Source organism: Schistocerca nitens, chromosome 4 (genome assembly GCF_023898315.1).
Source record: "Schistocerca nitens isolate TAMUIC-IGC-003100 chromosome 4, iqSchNite1.1, whole genome shotgun sequence".
NCBI lineage: Eukaryota > Metazoa > Arthropoda > Insecta > Orthoptera > Acrididae > Schistocerca > Schistocerca nitens.
Window position 1 is genome coordinate 334,082,875 of NC_064617.1, and position 18,369 is coordinate 334,101,243.

General features: G+C 46.6%; 1 protein-coding gene across 1 annotated transcript in view; it reads left to right on the plus strand.

The window, feature by feature from the left end:
- Nucleotides 1-12,113, plus strand: part of LOC126252289 (uncharacterized) — a 485,958-nt gene extending 473,845 nt beyond the window's left edge. Inside the window, exon 15 of the mRNA XM_049953169.1 lies at nt 10,849-12,113. Coding sequence (XP_049809126.1) covers nt 10,849-12,113 — 1,265 coding nt within the window. The remainder of the gene's footprint in view (nt 1-10,848) is intronic.
- The last annotated feature ends 6,256 nt before the right edge of the window (nt 12,114-18,369 follow it).

The window sequence follows — 18,369 nt, forward strand, 5'->3', positions numbered from 1 at the left end:
CAGAGACAGAAGCCAATTGGCAGTTTGTTAACTGAGAATGTTCAACTTACGATTTGTTATCTGAAAAGAGTAAAAATTTTGTTAGTAATTTTTTACGGAATTTGTAGTCTTTCCAGATTTACATAATTTTTGGTTGTCATGCTAAGGTACTTTACAGCCCATTTGCTGTCACCGCAGTACCACTTTAGATACGTTCGTATAAGCGTCAGTTGCCCATTACTCAGAAACAGAGCATCATTAAGTTTTATTTGAGAAGAAATATACATTGGTAACGTCAGAACCCTTACTATTACACTAGGACCCTTGCCATGTGTTCACTACGTCAGTTAAAACTACTTTTGCGCTTCCGATCGGAATCAGTCACAATGATAATTTTGAACTTCTGGATCTCGGTAGCGAAAAAGGATATTGAAAAAATTTCCAAGGTTCCCCAAGAACATCTTAAGAATATATGATAGAAATTTATACGATTTCCCATGAGTAGAAATGATAGAATGGACATCACCACAAATGGTACTCTTGGTACCAAAAATCATAATTTTTCGAGGTTTTCTCAGAAGCCGCCCATGAACAAACGGTGCTTTTGTAAGCCGCCCAAAGTCCACCCTAGACCACACCTAATCTAAAGAACCAACTGATTTGCTCAGTTGGCCTGGGCTGAAGGTAGTGTGTAATGTTTAAATTCTGACCCTGTGCCGTACGATAGCTACAGTATGCCCGTTCTTCCGTTAGGTATACAAATGATCGCTCGGCCAAGGGCTATTCAAAACACTTCATCCCTTATCTCTGTGATATCTGTCGTGCACGAACCGATTGGTGCTCTCTAAATCTAGTTTGAAGAAAAAACATTTTGAAAAAAAAAAAACAGTAAACATTTTTCTGAACAGATTTGTCTACAAGCCTCACTTGCTGTACATGATTTCGAGTATCACTCAAAGGTATATCAAATGTTTCTCTAATTTGTTTTATTTCTTACTTTTAGATAAATCTTTTCTCAAAACAATTAACAATTTTTTGTAAATATATTTTTATTTCGTAATCTAAAGGAGCGTTCAGTCAATGCTGATTTTCCTACCTATCCGAGTATTACGTTTTGTATATGTTCGGACGCAGACGCAGCGGTGTGTCTGTCTAATGTACCACTTGCCACACTCCAAAGGAATTCGATACACACCATGTATTCGGAGACTTTTACGTCTTCAAAAAAAAATCCTTATCTTTGAAGGTGGTCGGAATATGATCCCTTTCTTGTTCACAGCTCGGTGAGTTCTTGCAGAGGCTGTGCCAGCAAATGGTTGGAAGGCGATTCTGTGATCTCTTCCTTGGCTTTGTTTCTACTAGGGTTGCCTAGAAAGTAATGCGCCGCATTTTTTTCTCAGCCAAAAACAATGCTACGAATGCGAAACGTTACGTAAATATTATATGAAGTCTCCTGAGTGAGCGGGTCAAGTTTCCGTCACTTCCGACAGATAGCGTGGCTGCAGGTCAGTTTCGAAATGGCGTCTGTAGGTGATGTACATTACAAGCAACGTGCCGTCATTGAATTTCTCACTGCAGGGAAAGAAACTGCGGGGAATATTCACAAACGCTTGTGCAAGTCTATGGAGCATCTGCTGCGGACAGAAGTACAGTTAGTTGCTGGGTTATCAGAAGGCGGTTCGACCGAGCTCCACGATTTGCAGCGCTCGGGGAGACCATCCACAGCTGTCACACCTGACATGTTGCAGCGAGCAGATGTTGTCATTCGCGAAACAGACGCATTGCGACTCGGCAGTTGGCGCTGCATCTGTCAATCAGCAAAGGAAGTTCACACAGTGAAGCACTGGCTCCGCCAACAGGACGAGTATTGTACGACGGGGCATACACAGCCTTCTGTCGCGCTGAAGGAAGGCCATAGAACGGGATGAGAATTAGGTGGAAAAATTGGATGTGTAGATAAAACACCATTCTTTCGTGTGTGTAATTCTCATTATGTTCAATCAAGTATTGTTGAACAGAGAAACAGATTGTTGAACAGAGAAATTACCACCTGATTGGACACAGTTCTGATCCATCCCCATCACAAAAAGGGAGATGTTACAGATCTAAACAACTACCGGGGAATTTCTCTTGTCCCAGTAACATACAAGATTCTCTCCAAGGCATTACTAATAAGGGCAGAAGATTAACTGGGAGAATACCAGAGAGGCTTTAGGAAGACCCGATCCATTGCTGAACAGATCGTCAACCTTAAGACGGTACTGGCATACTCCAAGATGAGAAACCGCAAAGTGGTTGTCACCTTTGTTGATTTCAAGAAGGCCTACGACTCTGTTGATAGAGAAACGCTTAACAAAATACTCCAGGAATTAGCATTAGACAACAAAACCCGCAGACGCATTCTAGAAACATTGACAAACACCCATTCGAAGGTCAAATTTAGAGGCGAGATCTCAAAAAGCTTCGAGATAAAAACTGGAGTGAGACAAGAGGATGGATTCTCCCCATTTCTCTTCAACTGTGTCCTCGAAAAGGTTGTGAGAGAATGGCACAAATAACTGACCAATTTGGGTGTCCAGAGTGGTGTCTACCTGGTCCATAAGAACGAAGGACTGATTGTAGATTGCCTGGCTTTTGCAGGCAACGTGGCAGTGATTGCTGATTCTCTTGAAATGGCAAAAATGCAGGTAAACTGCCTCAGAAAACAGGCAGCCAAAATGGGTCTTTAAGTGTCGCTGGTGAAAACAGAGTTCTTCACCAACATCAAAGAAGCTAACAAAGACATGTTACTAGACGAGGGAGAGATCAAAAGGAGTGAGAAATTTATCTCGGCGAATGGATTGCACCCAACTTATCAGAAAAAACGTCATTATTCATGAGAGTCAACGTGTTGGAACTAGCCTATCGACTGACTATGAACACCTACAACAAGAAATGCCTGTCACGCAGCCTGAAACTGAAGCACAACAATCAGTCATACAACCAGAAGCCCTGTGGAGAAATTGGAAGTCAGAGAGAGGAGAATCCTCAGGAAGATCCTAGGCCAGGTACAAGAAGCTGGGGAATTCAGAATGAGGCATAACTCGGAGCTCTACGAACATATCGAGAGGTTCTCTGAGTGTGCAAGAAACAGAAGGGTATCTTTCTACAGCCATGTTGCAAAATTGCCTCCAAGCAGATTGACCAACCATCTGTTCACCTTCTCGCAAAACAAGAAGGTTCGCACCACTTGGGTGACAGAAGCTTAGAAGCACATTAAAGAACTGGGAATAATTGATCTCCAGAACAGACAGTCTGTAAGACACACCCTGAAGGAAGTCCGAAGATTTCAGGAAAAGCGTCGAAGAAAAGTACCCCCTGGACAGAAGAAAGGAAGGAGTTACGCCGGCAGAAGATACAACAGTACTGGGCAAAGATCAAAGCCTAACAGTTGAACAAGCGTGGTCCAAAGTAGGCCCATTCGTAACAAGAAGAAGAAAGGATTGTTGAAGAAAAAAATGCGGTGCATTACTTTATAGGCAACACTAGTATATGTCGGTGCCTTCAGCTACTTAATATCTTCCCTCTTATAGCCACTGGAAGCAAAGCATTTTATAGAGGATCCCTTTCCTTTGGTAGGTCGTCCTTGTCACATGCAGTCTTCGTCCTGTGTCTCAACAAAGTAAGACAAATACACTCCTGGAAATGGAAAAAAGAACACATTGACACCGGTGTGTCAGACCCACCATACTTGCCCCGGACACTGCGAGAGGGCTGTACAAGCAATGATCACACGCACGGCACAGCGGACACACCAGGAACCGCGGTGTTGGCCGTCGAATGGCGCTAGCTGCGCAGCATTTGTGCACCGCCGCCGTCAGTGTCAGCCAGTTTGCCGTGGCATACGGAGCTCCATCGCAGTCTTTAACACTGGTAGCATGCCGCGACAGCGTGGACGTGAACCGTATGTGCAGTTGACGGACTTTGAGCGAGGGCGTATAGTGGGCATGCGGGAGGCCGGGTGGACGTACCGCCAAATTGCTCAACACGTGGGGCGTGAGGACTCCACAGTACATCGATGTTGTCGCCAGTGGTCGGCGGAAGGTGCACGTGCCCGTCGACCTGGGACCGGACCGCAGCGATGCACGGATGCACGCCAAGACCGTAGGATCCTACGCAGTGCCGTAGGGGACCGCACCGCCACTTCCCAGCAAATTAGGAACACTGTTGCTCCTGGGGTATCGGCGAGGACCATTCGCAACCGTCTCCATGAAGCTGGGCTACGGTCCTGCACACCGTTAGGCCGTCTTCCGCTCACGCCCCAACATCGTGCAGCCCGCCTCCAGTGGTGTCGCGACAGGCGTGAATGGAGGGACGAATGGAGACGTGTCGTCTTCAGCGATGAGAGTCGCTTCTGCCTTGGTGCCAATGATGGTCGTATGCGCGTTTGGCGCCGTGCAGGTGAGCGCCACAATCAGGACTGCATTCGACCGAGGCACACAGGGCCAACACCCGGCATCATGGTGTGGGGAGCGATCTCCTACACTGGCCGTACACCACTGGTGATCGTCGAGGGGACACTGAATAGTGCACGGTAAATCCAAACCGTCATCGAACCCATCGTACTACCATTCCTAGACCGGCAAGGGAACTTGCTGTTCCAACAGGACAATGCACGTCCGCATGTATCCCGTGCCACCCAACGTGCTCTAGAAGGTGTAAGTCAACTACCCTGGCCAGCAAGATCTCCGGATCTGTCCCCCATTGAGCATGTTTGGGACTGGATGAAGCGTCGTCTCACGCGGTCTGCACGTCCAGCACAAACGCTGGTCCAACTGAGGCGCCAGGTGGAAATGGCATGGCAAGCCGTTCCACAGGACTACATCCAGCATCTCTACGATCGTCTCCATGGGAGAATAGCAGCCTGCATTGCTGCGAAAGGTGGATATACACTGTACTAGTGCCGACATTGTGCATGCTCTGTTGCCTGTGTCTATGTGCCTGTTGTTCTGTCAGTGTGATCATGTGATGTATCTGACCCCAGGAATGTGTCAATAAAGTTTCCCCTTCCTGGGACAATGAATTCACGGTGTTCTTATTTCAATTTCCAGGAGTGTAGTTCACTGTCTTGAGTGATGGCAGGTTGTAGCTCGGAAATGTAGGTTCATATGAGTGGGTTTTCTGTACACCTCACATCGCAAAAAATGTTCAAATATGTGTGAATTCCTAAGGTTCGAATGGTTCAAATGGCTCTGAGCACTATGGGACTTAACTTCTGAGGTCATCAGTCCCCTAGAACTTAGAACTACTTAAACCTAACTAACCTAAGGACATCACACACACCAATGCCCGAGGCAGGATTCGAACCTGCGACCGTAGAGGCCGCGCGGTTCCAGACTGTAGCGCCTAGAACCGCTCGGCCACCCCAGCCGGCTGAATTCCTAAGGGACCAAACTGCTAAGGTCATCGGTCCCTAGACTTACACACTACTTAAACAAACATAACGCTAAGGACAACACCCACGCCCATGCCCAAGGGAGGACTCAAACCTCCGGCAGGAGGTTCACATCGCAGAACACCATCAGGTTTTTCCTATAGCTGGGAAATGTAGGTTCGTATGAGTGGGTTTTCTGTACACCTCACATCGCAAAAAATGTTCAAATATGTGTGAATTCCTAAGGGACCAAACTGCTGAGGTCATCGGTCCCTAGACTTACACACTACTTAAACTAACATATCGCTAAGGACAACACCCACACCCATGCCCAAGGGAGGACTCGAACCTCCGGCGGGAGGTTCACATTTGCAGAATGCCATAAGGGTTTTCCTATACATGTACATGTCTTGTCAATGCCTATGGTGAAACTGATCTTTTTTTTTTAGTGTTGTTTAGGTGGTCGAGGAATTCATCGATAGAGTTGCCATTATATTGCCACACCACATGGCGGCATCACTACACCGCAAGAACCTTCATTTCCACAACTGTTTTCCAATATAGCAGAGGGCATCGTTTGTTGGTACATCGTAACTGCTATATAACAATCTGTTTTGTTTCATACCTTTCCACACTGGATAAGCAAAGGCATTACTATGGGTAACAGAGTCGCAACTGCCTCCCCTCTCCCATCCTCCCCTCTGAAGACCCCAAAATAATTGCAACATTCATCAAGTGAGGTGTCAGAGGGCAAAGGACACAACTGTGAAGGTCCAGCATTCAAATTCCCGTCCAGATTTAGATTATCTGTCGTTGCCATAAACTATTTAAGGAAATTACTGGCTTGGTTCACTTGAAAAAGGTCACAGTTGATTTCCTACACCGTGTTTGGTCAGTCTGAACTTACGTTGAATTTACAAGGACCTCATTCGTGGAGTCATACAATACTTCAAATTTTACACAGCGTTGAGAGTACACTACGTTTTCCCATATCGTAATACGGAACTGAAATTTTATCATCATCATCATCAGTTTTCTGCTATGTTCGCGGGTAATTTGCGTCTCTATTTCAGGCAGCCTATCGCATCATCCTTAATGCTGCAGTATGTACTACAATCAAGTACGTCTTCTAGGTTCTGAAATATCTTCCTCTGTCGTTTCCTCTTCCCTTACACATCCCTTTTGTTTTTATAAGACCTTCCTTCTATATTAATATATAAGCTATCCAGCTTCTACTCCTTCGTTTTATTACACTCAGTAATTGTCATTACTCATACACTCTTCGGAGACCTTCTTACACTACTGACCATTAAAATTGCTACACCAAGAAGAAATGTAGATGATAAACGGGTATTCATTGGACAAATATATTATACTAGAGCTGACATGTGATTACATTTTCACGCAGTTTGGGTGTATAGATCCTGAGAAATCAGTACCCAGAACAACCACCTCTGGCCGTAATAACGGCCTTGATACGCCTGGGCATTGAGTCAGAGCTTGAATGGCGTGTACAGGTACAGCTGCCCATGCAGCTTCAACACGATACCACAGTTCATCAAGAGTAGTGAGTAGTAAGTATTGTGACGAGCCAGTTGCACGCCACCATTGACCAGACATTTCAGTTGGTGAGAGATCTCGAGAATGTGCTGGCCAGGGCAGCAGTAGGACATTTTCTGTATCCAGAAAGGCCCGTACAGGACCTGCAACATGCGGTCGTGCATTATCCTGCTGAAATGTAGGGTTTCGCAGGGATCGAATGAAGGGTAGAGCCACGGGTAGTAACACATCTGAAATGCAACGTCCACTGTTCAAAGTGCCGTCAATGCGAACAAGAGGTGACCGAGACGTGTAACCAATGACATCCCATACCATCACGCCGGGTGATACGCCAGTATGGCGATGACGAATACACACTTCCAATGTGCGTTCACAGCGATGTCGCCAAACACGGATGCGACCATCATGATGCTGTAAACAGAACCTGAGTTTATCCGAAAAAATTACGTTTAACCATTAGTGCACCCAGGTTCGTCGTTGAGTACACCACCGCAGGCGCTCCTGTCTGTGATGCAGCGTCAAGGGTAGGCGCAGCCATGGTCTCCGAGCTCATAGTCCATGCTGCTGCAAACGTCGTCGAACTGTTCGTGCAGATGGTCGTTGTCTTGCAAACGTCCCCATCTGTTGACTCAGCGATCGAGACGTGGCTGCACGATCCGTTACAGCCATGCGGATAAGATGCCTGTCATCTCGACTGCTAGTGATACGAGGCCGTTGGGATCCAGCACGGCGTTCCGTATTACCCTCCTGAACCCACCGATACCATATTCTGCTAACAGCCATTGGATCTCGACCAACGCGAGCAGCAATGTCGCGATACGATAAACCGCAATCACGATAGGCTACAATCCGACCTTTATCAACGTCTGAAACGTGATGGTACGCATTTCTCCTCCTTACACGAGGCATCTCAACAAAGTTTCACCAGACAACGCCAGTCAACTGCTGTTTGTTTATGAGAAATCGGTTGGAAACTTTCCTCATGTCAGCACGTTGTAGGTGTTGCCACCGGCGCCAACCTTGTGTGAAAACCTAATCATTTGCATATCACAGCTTCTTCTTCCTGTCGGTTAAATTTCGCTTCTGTAGAACGTCATCTTCGTGGTGTAGCAATTTTAATGGCCAGTAGTGTAATTTTGGCTCTATCCATCTAACGTATTCTTTCCATCCTTTCTCTCCATCGCACTTTCTTTCCATCATTTAGAATAAGTTGGATAGCTAGAAGGAAGAATGAATGAAGTATGTCACTTGCTTTTTTTCTGCGGCTGATTCTACAAAGTCTTATCTCCGTCTATTGATAGTTTCGGAAGAAACAACGAAATGTGTAACTTGCTTTTTTTCTACGAAGTCTTATCTCCGTCCATTGATAGTTTCTACACAGCGACAGTTAAAACAGTTACCTTAATAGCAAGTCCGCTGTCAAGTTAGATGACAGCCCAGAAGACGAACCAGAGAAAAAGTGTCATAGGTGAGGCTTGTCATCCCTGGCGTTTTTCTGCGACCTCATGAACGCGCACCGAATGCGAACAATGCAAAAGATACTGACTGGCAACTGGAGACTATCAGCACACTACTAACACCTGAGCCCATAACTCCCACAGACAAGTAAGCACTAGAGCACTGCGTCTGCGAGCCGAAATCAAGAGCGGCAGTGAGCCCATCCCGCGAGGTCTTTCTAGAGGTGGATTCACACTGGGCATCAACAGGAGCCGACGTCACTGTCAAATGGTCGTGTGTTGGCACTAGAAAGAACGTAAACACAACATCATTTAGTTTAGCCCAGTATCAATTGGTGAAAGTGGGATTATGAGATACCATCCAAGATAGAAGATGTGGGAATATAGTATCAGAATAAAGGCACTAGCAATGATGAGATTTATTAGTGACCAAAGATAAATTCATAACGGATGTCCCTGACAAAGTTTGAAAGGTAAACAGCTGTGAAATACAGCAACAGGAAGAGGGTTTTACAGTATTTCATCTTACTTCCAGTGTTTAGAAAATTTATAAAAGCTGTGGACACACATTACAGGAAAATAACGGGCAAGGTGTCGTCCAGACATTTGAAATCACCGACACTTCTAGAGAAAATGAATACAAACACACTTTGAATAAAGTTTAGAAGCCAATACGTTGACCCTTTTGCTTTATTCATTGATTTTTTTAATTTTTTGTGCTTCCTAGGAACAAAATTGGTAACCTGAGTGAATGTGAAGAAGACTTACAGGATCTGTTGGATGGAATGAACAGTCTAGTGAGTACGGAATATGGATTGAGAGTAAACTGGAAAAAGACAAAGGTAATAAGCAATAGCAGAAACGAAATTAATGGGAAACTTAACGTCAAAGTTGACAGTCATGGAGAAGACGAACTTATGGAATTCTGCTACTTTGGAAGCAAAATAATCCCTTGACGGATGGATCAAGGAGAATATAAAACTACACTAGCACTGGCAAAGAGAGCATCCCTGGCCAAGAGAAGTCTGCCAGTATCAAACATAGGCCTTAATTTGAGGAAGAAATTTCTGAGAATGTACGGTTGGAGCACAGCATTGTACGGCAGTGAATACTGAGAGCGGGAAAACCGTAGCAGATGAGAATCGAAGCGTTTGAGATGTGATGCTGCATAAGAATGTTGAAAATTAGGTTGGCTGATGAAGAAAGGAGCGATAAGGTTATTCCCAAAGGAAGGAACATACAGAAACGCTGACAAGAGAAGGGACAGAATGATACGACATATGTTACATCAGGAATGGTACTGGAGGGAGCTGTAGAGGGTAGGAACAGTAAGGGAAGACAGGGATCTGAATACATCCAACAAATAATTGGATGTAAGTTGTGAGTGCTACTCTGAGATGAAGAGGGCAGCAAAGGAGAGGACTCGTGGCGTCATCAAACCAATGAGAAGAGTGACAACTAAACAGAAGTGTAAGCTTTATTTTTGACCAGAAATTAATAAACGTAATCTGTCTGTTTTGGATATTTGGCCTCTTTTGTAAAAGAACGCTCGTGGAGAAAATGTCTAAATCGTCATGAAAGATTTGCAGTGTGTTACAAAAACATGTCAAACAATAAAATAAAAACTATAAAGAAGCAAGAGCACAAATCTGATTACTGTGTTGTAATTGAGTGTTTTGAGAATAGGCTAAATTACGGTTTCAGCAGATGATGCACCCCCTCCGCTCTCCTCCCCCACCAACGTCAACGTCAGTACTTTCCCTTCAAAGCACATGAGAAAGACAGGCTGCTGTGTCAAAGTATGTGACACAGGTCTTACGAGTGGTAGCAGCCATCTCCGGCGAGAAGAGAGTAACTGTTTAGCGAGTTTAATTATTACTGACTCCGTGTTTAAATGCATGCAGACTTTCGATAGCAATGACAACGTAAAATGTATAGTGAGTATATTTTCATTGCCATGTCGATTTCCCGTGGGCCCTGCAAGGAGCCGAGAGTTTGCGAAACATGGTGGGCAAGACCAATAATGTGACATTACAAGCCCGTTGCGAGGCCTGTAATTCTCGTGAGCCCCATTTTCTCCCTTCACATCCCATTGCGTCACCTCCCAACCTCTTCTGCCATCTCTAATGCATTGCAGGATATCGAGACATTCTGTTCCACGAAATGAAGTGTGAATAAACCTTAAAGAAAGTGCACGGAACATTTATATACCACAACTTCGCATTATACGCACAACCGGGTATACTCGTACGGCCACGCAAACTGCGCAGAGGCTTTGTCGTTAGGTGAGGTAACTTCGATAACTTCGCTAGCTACGCCAGGTTTATTTGCCCTGCAGTGAAGCACACCGCAGCCGAATGCATACCACTCGGGTCTGCGACGCGCGTGCAACGCTCTAGTAGGCGCGATGCTGAGACTGTGTCGTTTGGATGCGCGCAGTGGGCAGTCCCGACCGCGTGAGCTCGCGGCGCGACCTGGAGGAGGAGACGGCGCGCGCGCTGCTGCGCTGCTACCAGCAGCTGGACGTGGCGCTGGCCGCGCGCAGACACCTGCCGCCGCAGCGCTTCCAGCAGCTGAGCCGGCGTCAGACGCGCCGCGACCACTGCCTCCTCGACGTCATCTGGCCCGCCGCGCGCCGCGACGCCGCCGTCACGGCCGCCGCCGCCGCCGGGAACGGTCCGCCTCCCGACCCCGACCAGCTGGACGAAGCCGTCTACCTGTGCGGCGGCGCGCTCGCTCCGGACGCCGAGTCTTACGCCGTGTTCGCGGAGCTGATGGTACCCCTCGCGTGCGAACTCCACGTATTGGCCGGACCTCACCAGGTGCCCGCAGACCATCCCCCTTCTTCGTTCCGTAGCGACCGAGACCTCCGAGAGGGAGACGACGCCCTACTCACGCTCCCGGACGTCGACTCTTCCGGCAAGTGCGTGCGAGACTGCACCGGGGAGGTCTGTCGAAACCTGGACGGGTTGCCCCTGCCTCTCGGTATGACGCTGTCGGAGCTGGAAATGGTCGAGCGTAAATTTCTGAACGAGCTGGAGGGCGGTGCCCTGGAGGGAGGCGACGTTTCGGACGGCATCTACGTCACTCTACAAGACGTGCTCGACGGGAGGGGTGACCTTCTGGCACGGCTCCGCGCCGAGGGACTGGCCATTCCGCTGCCGCCGGCGCAGACTGTGGGCTCCGCCAGTCTGATCAACGGACCGCACTGGCCGCACGGGCGCGGCGTCTTCCTCAGCGCCGACGGCGAGGCGGCCGTCTGGCTGAACGTGCAGGAGCACCTGCGGGTGGTGGTGCGCGCGCGCAGGCCGGCCGACTGCGCGGCGCGGCTGGAGCGCGCGCTCGCGCGGCTGTCGGCGGCCGCGTCCGACGGCTTCGCGCGCGACCGCCGGCTGGGCTTCGTGGCGGCGCGGCCGTGCGCGCTCGGCTGCGCGCTGACCCTGACCGCGCGCGCGCGCCTCCCGCGGCTGTCGCGCGACCAGCGCGCGCTGCGCCGGCTGTGCGCGGCGCGCGGCCTGCGCGTGGGGACCGCCGGGCCGGCCCACGCGCCGCCGCTGCTGCTGCTCTCTGCACGCCGCCTACTCGGCGTCGACGAGAGCGCAGCTGCCGAGGAGTTCTGCACGGCGGTCGCCAACGTCGTCCAACTGGAGCAGACGGCAGCCGCTTCGGAAGGTTTCTTTGGTGGCATATTTAAGAAAAAGTGACGCTGATTCTTACAAGTATATTTTGTGATGATCACTTGTGCAGCACCTGGCCACACGGTATTGCAGTTTTCGCCTTGTAAAATATAATTAACATCCTTGTTTCTCCTATCGTCGTATTTTACCAATTATATTTCCACTTCTCTGTGCAGTCGTCAGTCTGCTGGCCACCCACGCCAAGGAAAGAAAAGCAATGAAGAGAAACACTGATCTACACATTTCCATTATTTACTTTCTAGAAATTTCATCTCTTGCGATCTAAATTTCCAAAAGGCTTTATAAACGTTCCCCTTCGGCTGTTTTTTACACCTATTACTTTATTTAATTTCTCGTGATTGATTCCCAAGTGCTTTATGTATCAACACGCCGTAATATAAGGGGTGATCAGAAAGTTTGCATTCGAGGGCCACACTAACCCATTACCTACATGTCGGTGCTTATACACCGTGGTTCAAAAGTAACTCTACACACTTTCTGGATGCAATGTATACATCAAAATAAGAATAAAATGTTAAATAAAGTTTTGTCTCAAACTGCTTTATTTCCGAGTTACGATGCACAATGTCGTTTGTGGTTGATGTTACACTGTGGGCTACTACAGACTTTTGTCGTGTCGTACTCACCTGCACATTGACTAATATCGCTTTGAGCCCGGCAGATTAGCCGAGCGGTCTAACACACGGCTTTCCGGAGTGGGAAGGAGTGCCTGATCCCTGGTACGAATCCGCCCGGTCGACTTGTGTCGAGGTCCGGTGGGCCGGCCAGTCTGCGCATGGTTTTCAGGCGGTTTTCCATCTGCCTCAGCGAATTCGGGCTGGTTCCCCTTATTCCGCCTCAGCTACACTATGTCGACGATTCCTGCGCAAACAAGTTCTCCACGTACATGTACACCTCCACTACTCTACCACGCAAACATAGGGGCTACACTCGTCTGGTGTGTGACGTTCCCTGTGGCTGGAGGGGGGGGGGGGGTCCACCAGGGGCTGAACCACACAATAACCCTGGGTTCGGTGAGGGATGGCAGAGGGGTGAAGTGGACTGTGATAGTCGTCGTGGGGTTGTGGACCACTGCAGCTGTGGAGGGGACGGTGCCTCTCCATCGTTTCTAGGTCCCCGGTTAACATAAAACATACAATATCGCTTTGAACACTCCTCATCATTGCTCGGTTGGTTCTGATACGAAATGACTCTGTTTACTTAACTTGGGTGTCGTCCATTGTACTCTACGGCGCTGTTGTAGCATAGCAGCACCGGATGTACTATGTAGATTCATTGTGTCCGTAGATCACAAACTGCAGTCATTTTGTGCAATACAATGGTGTACTCAAGCAATGAATACGTGGGTAAGCACCTCCTTTTCAGCACAGCAGAAGGCAATGCACAATCAGCAAGATGATGGTAAATGGGAATATTTCCAAACAGATGAGGACCACAGCATCAGATTTTCACCATTGTGGAGAGACCTTCAAGAGAATACGTCATTTGTGGTGCACCACAGTTAGGTAGACCACAACTGGATGGAGTGTGTGTTGAGAACGCCATGAAATAATAGATGAAGATCCTACCAAATGTAGCTGTCATACAATTGCGACTGTAGGGGTTTCTCAATCAACGGTATGACACCTGCTTTGTAGACACTAATTCCACTCATTTCACCTACAGAAGGTACAGCAGCTGACACCTGTAGACTACCCTGCTCATCAGAATTTCTATCAGTGACTCGAGCACCATGCTGCTTATCCATTATTCGAACATTTATAGCATGCACTTGTAGGCATGTGAGAATCTACAGTACACGGATCTCAACATTGTTTTGCAGTGAATATTTGGTATGGTACAGTGGACAACCAGTTACGCAGACTGCATTTTGTTCCACAGCACCTGACTGGCAGTGTGTACCAACAGTTTTTGGAACATGAAATGTGTGCTCTCCTTCATGATATCCCACAATCTACACGAAGCAACTTGTGGTTTATGCATGAAGGTGCCCCTGCACATTTCAGTCTGGAGGCAAGAGACTGTCTCAATGTTGCTTGTCCTGATAAGTGAATACGTCATGGAGGACCATTTTCTTGGCCAGCCAGATCTCGGGATCTTAACCCCATGGACTTCCACCTTTGGGGCCCTCTCAAGGAGCTCATGTATGGTGTTGCAACTGAGAATGTAGCACAAGTACAGCAGTGAACTGGAAATGAGTGACAACTGACAAATCTGCAACATTACCAGAGTGGTAAGACATCCATCGAGCACATCACTGTCTTTGCCTACACGTTCTGGAGTAAATGTGCAGTATATAGTTGTGTTGAATGTTGAGTCCCTTCATGTTGCTGGTGCTGCTTGTGTTGTTTATGTTGCACTTTGATCCCTACTGTACTGCACAGTTCTGAAATAAAGCAATTTCAGACAAAACTTTATTTAACATTTTAAGCATATTTTGAAGGATACGTTACACCCACGAAGTGTGTAGTTACTTTTGAATCACTCTGTAGACTCGCGTCGGAGTCGCGCTCGGTTACACATATGCTGCAGTAATGCACTCAAATGGAAACAATTTTAATCGCCTTTCTTCCCTTTATTGTTATTTCATTCCCCCATACCCCATATGGGCAGAAGGTGGGCTGTCAGTGATACAGGTAAACCGCTCTTCAGCTAATTGACAATGAGAAGTTAAATGAGACAATAAGAAAGAAACAGATAGTGGGAATAGTTACACTGAATTTAAAATTATTTAAATGTGAAAAATAAAATTGAAGTTTTCTTCGTTAATCGAAAGAAGACTTTTTGCACTGGTATTTAAAAATCAGTAACAATAAAAGGTAAAATGAAACACAAGAAGTACACATTTAAAATGTTCAAAAGATGTTGCCAAAACACTCATACTTAAAAGATGCATTTTCTTGTCACTAGAAACTGGAAGGACCTGCCATGGGATAGGGAATCAGCGGCTGAAAAGGAAAAGGTTGACTGGTTAAGAGGGTAGGGATGTGAGGTTATAAGTATAGAGGACTGATGCAAAGCAGCAATGGGATATGAGTGGCTGCTTGGGCAGAAGATTGGGTGGAGCAAAGGTGGGATTTGGTGACAATAATAGTTGTAGGGCAAAGAATGGTGTGGAAACAAAGGAAGAAGGGAAAAGGGGGAGTAAGGATATATGGGGATGGGAGGTAGGGCTTATAGTTGGTAGGCTGGAGAAATGTCAGAGCAGAGTTCACAATGTGGGAGAGGGAGATGGTTGGAGTTTCTTTGGGAGAGCATGTGGAGGATGTGTAAGTGGAGAATTGGTGGAATGTGTTGGTAAAGGTGCAGCAGCATTTGAGGATTGGAAAGTAGGGGGGAAACAATAGGATTATTGGAGTTCAGTTTGTGTATGGTGTAGATTGTTCGAATGTGTTCAATGTGAGTGAGGAGATGCGGGAATGTGATGAGTTGGTAAGGGATCCTTTGGGGGGGGAGGGTAAATGGATGTGGAGAGTGAGGTCGAGTGCATGGGGTTCGAGAGTCTGGAGGGACTTAAAGAAAGTGGGAGGGGCGGATAACCACAACATTTGCACAGCAAAGGATGGGGTGGATTAGGGATGTGTACATGTGAAGGACAGTGGAGGGATATAGTCTCCATGTTCAGCCAGTTAATAGTTTTAGTTCATTGGTTGCTTTCTATTGGCTGGCTATTTGGTGGGATTCCAATGTTAGTTGCCAGTTGAAGGTTAGTCCAAGGTATTTTAGTCTGTTAACTAGCAGGATGGTATGGCCATAAATGGTGAGACAGAAGTCATGGAGATAGAAGGTGTGGGTAGTGCGTCTTATAATTATTGCCTGGGTGTTGGAGGGGTTAATCTTAATGAGCCACAAGGTAAAGTGACTAATGTTGATTTGGAGGGATTGTAGGTAGTTCTGGAGTGTAGGATAGACGGTCAGGAAAGCACTGTTATCAGCATATTGAAGGAGCCATATGGAAAGAGGCATAGCAGCAGTGTATAAGAGGTAAAGGAGGGGTGAGAGAGTGGGATGGCACTCCTGCAGGAGGTGTAAGGTATGTTGTTAACAAGGACATAGGATGGGCGATTGGAGAGGAAGGATGCTAGAAGGTGGACATAGTTAATGGGAAGCAAATACGTCTGGAGTTTGGAAAGGAAACTGGAATGCCATATCAGACACTTTCTCTAGGTCAAAGGAGACAAGGATGGCGCATTCACAGTTGTTGAGCTGTTGAGACAGGAGATGGGTGAGGTTTGGAAGTTATCGTCAGCAGAGAAGGAGGGACAGAAGCCACATTGGGTAATAGGAAGCAAATGGTGTTGGTGCAGATGGCGGTGGACGTGATGAGAGAGGATGGATTCAAAGATCTTGCTAAACACTGAGGTGGGGCAGATGGGGTGGTGCGAGGAGGCCCTTGGGGGTGAGGTTGTTTGGTTTGAGAAACAGCAGGAATTTGGTGGTTTTCCACTGGTCGGGGTAGTAGCCTGTGGAGAGGATAGTGTTACAGAGGGTTGCAAGGAGACAGGATATTTTTTTGAGGTAACAATAGGTACTACGGTCGTGACCAGGGGATGTGTTGCATTTGCGTGTAAGCCAGGGATGGGACTGTGACATCTGCGTGTTCATGGACAGTAGGGAATTGGGAGTAGTCAAAGTGAGAGTCGTCAGGGATGGAGAAGAGGTCAGAGTGATTGGCTTCTCTCAGGTCAAAAAAGGAAAGGTTGTTGTGAAGGATCGGATGTCAATGGAATGCTTTGCAGGATCGTCCCTTATATATCCCATAATTTAGCAGTGAACATTGCAGTTCTGAAAACGAGAACATACACGTGTTAGTGCCATATCTAAAGCAGAATTTTACTGACTGCAGTAATATTCATAATAGAAACAATTGCCTCGTTCTTAGACACTGTATGTGCTCACTTTCATTTGTAAAAATAAAAGTGAGCACATACAGTGTCTAAGAACGTAGCAATGTTTTCTGCATTGTCAATTCAGTAAACAGTCTGCTTTTCGGCTCCCACTGAAGACGGCCGAAAGGCATATGTCCGATATATTAGCAGAAGTGCCGTTTATGTGGTTGCACCCCCGAAATTTAATGGAGTATTCTGGTTTAAATTTGACAGAAGCACATATATGTGCTGACTTTCAGAACTGCCATGTCTATTGTTAAATAGACGGATATATTACGACATGTTGGCGCCTGCAGCACTTGATAATGGCCTGTAATGGCGATATTGGCTAATCGTGTTAAGTTAAATAAAGTAAATACATACAAACAACAGTCGAAGTGGAACCTACGCAATGTCCTTCAACAGATATAGGCGTGTGGTACCCCACACGAAGAAAATTAACAATTTATTTTTTGTTTATCGCACCTTCACTTGGCACTTTTGGAGGGAGTTTCGAGAGTAGTGTATGCACGTTACCACTGCCTAGCGGGTGGGCTCTTGCGGATGGAGGAGGGCCAAACCCGCCACTTACTCACACATGCCATGTAGCTCACGAGAATCAACATTGTATTTACAATGCCTCCAACAATGCTATATTCCTACAACACACTGTTCCTAGTTAGGTGTGACAATGGGCGGAAATAATCCGTACCAGCCCAAAGTCATCCTACTTCTAGCGATTCTCTCCTCGCCGAAAAGTGCAGACTTATATTTTGTGTGTAGTGCATAGGACGTTCCTGTTATTTATTTTCATCCCAGTGGTACAACATGATTTAAGATATCACATATAACCACGTGTATTTCACACACAGACCAAAGAGTGCTCTTACTAATAAGGCTGCCAGCTATTGCACATAGTTCAAAACTAGACAGAATGTGACTCGTCTCGAAAGAATAAAAATGTTTCACTCCTCAGTTACAATTACTTTGGCGCAAATATGGGCATCCGACCACGAAGTTAAAATAAATAACTTTCCTATCTTGAAGCAGTAAACCACAAATGCAAAAGCGAACTCTGTAACCACGGAACAATCACTGGGAAGAACAACAACATTGAAATACTAGTACTACAAGTTCTTTACCTCTGGTTGTCCTCAGCATGTGTTATTTTTAGTCAATTAAAACTTGACAGAAGCATCATAAATGTCTCAGGGCATTTTACATCCAAAGTCGTGAGTGCATTTTGTGGCTGTTCAGTATTTTCACCACGCCGAGAACTTCTAAGAGATGTGTAGAGTGTAACTACCTACTACTGTTAACAATCGATTAAGAACATATAAAACAGTCGCCCTGTATTCTAAACAACGCCTACTTTGTGCCGAACTTGGTCAGGA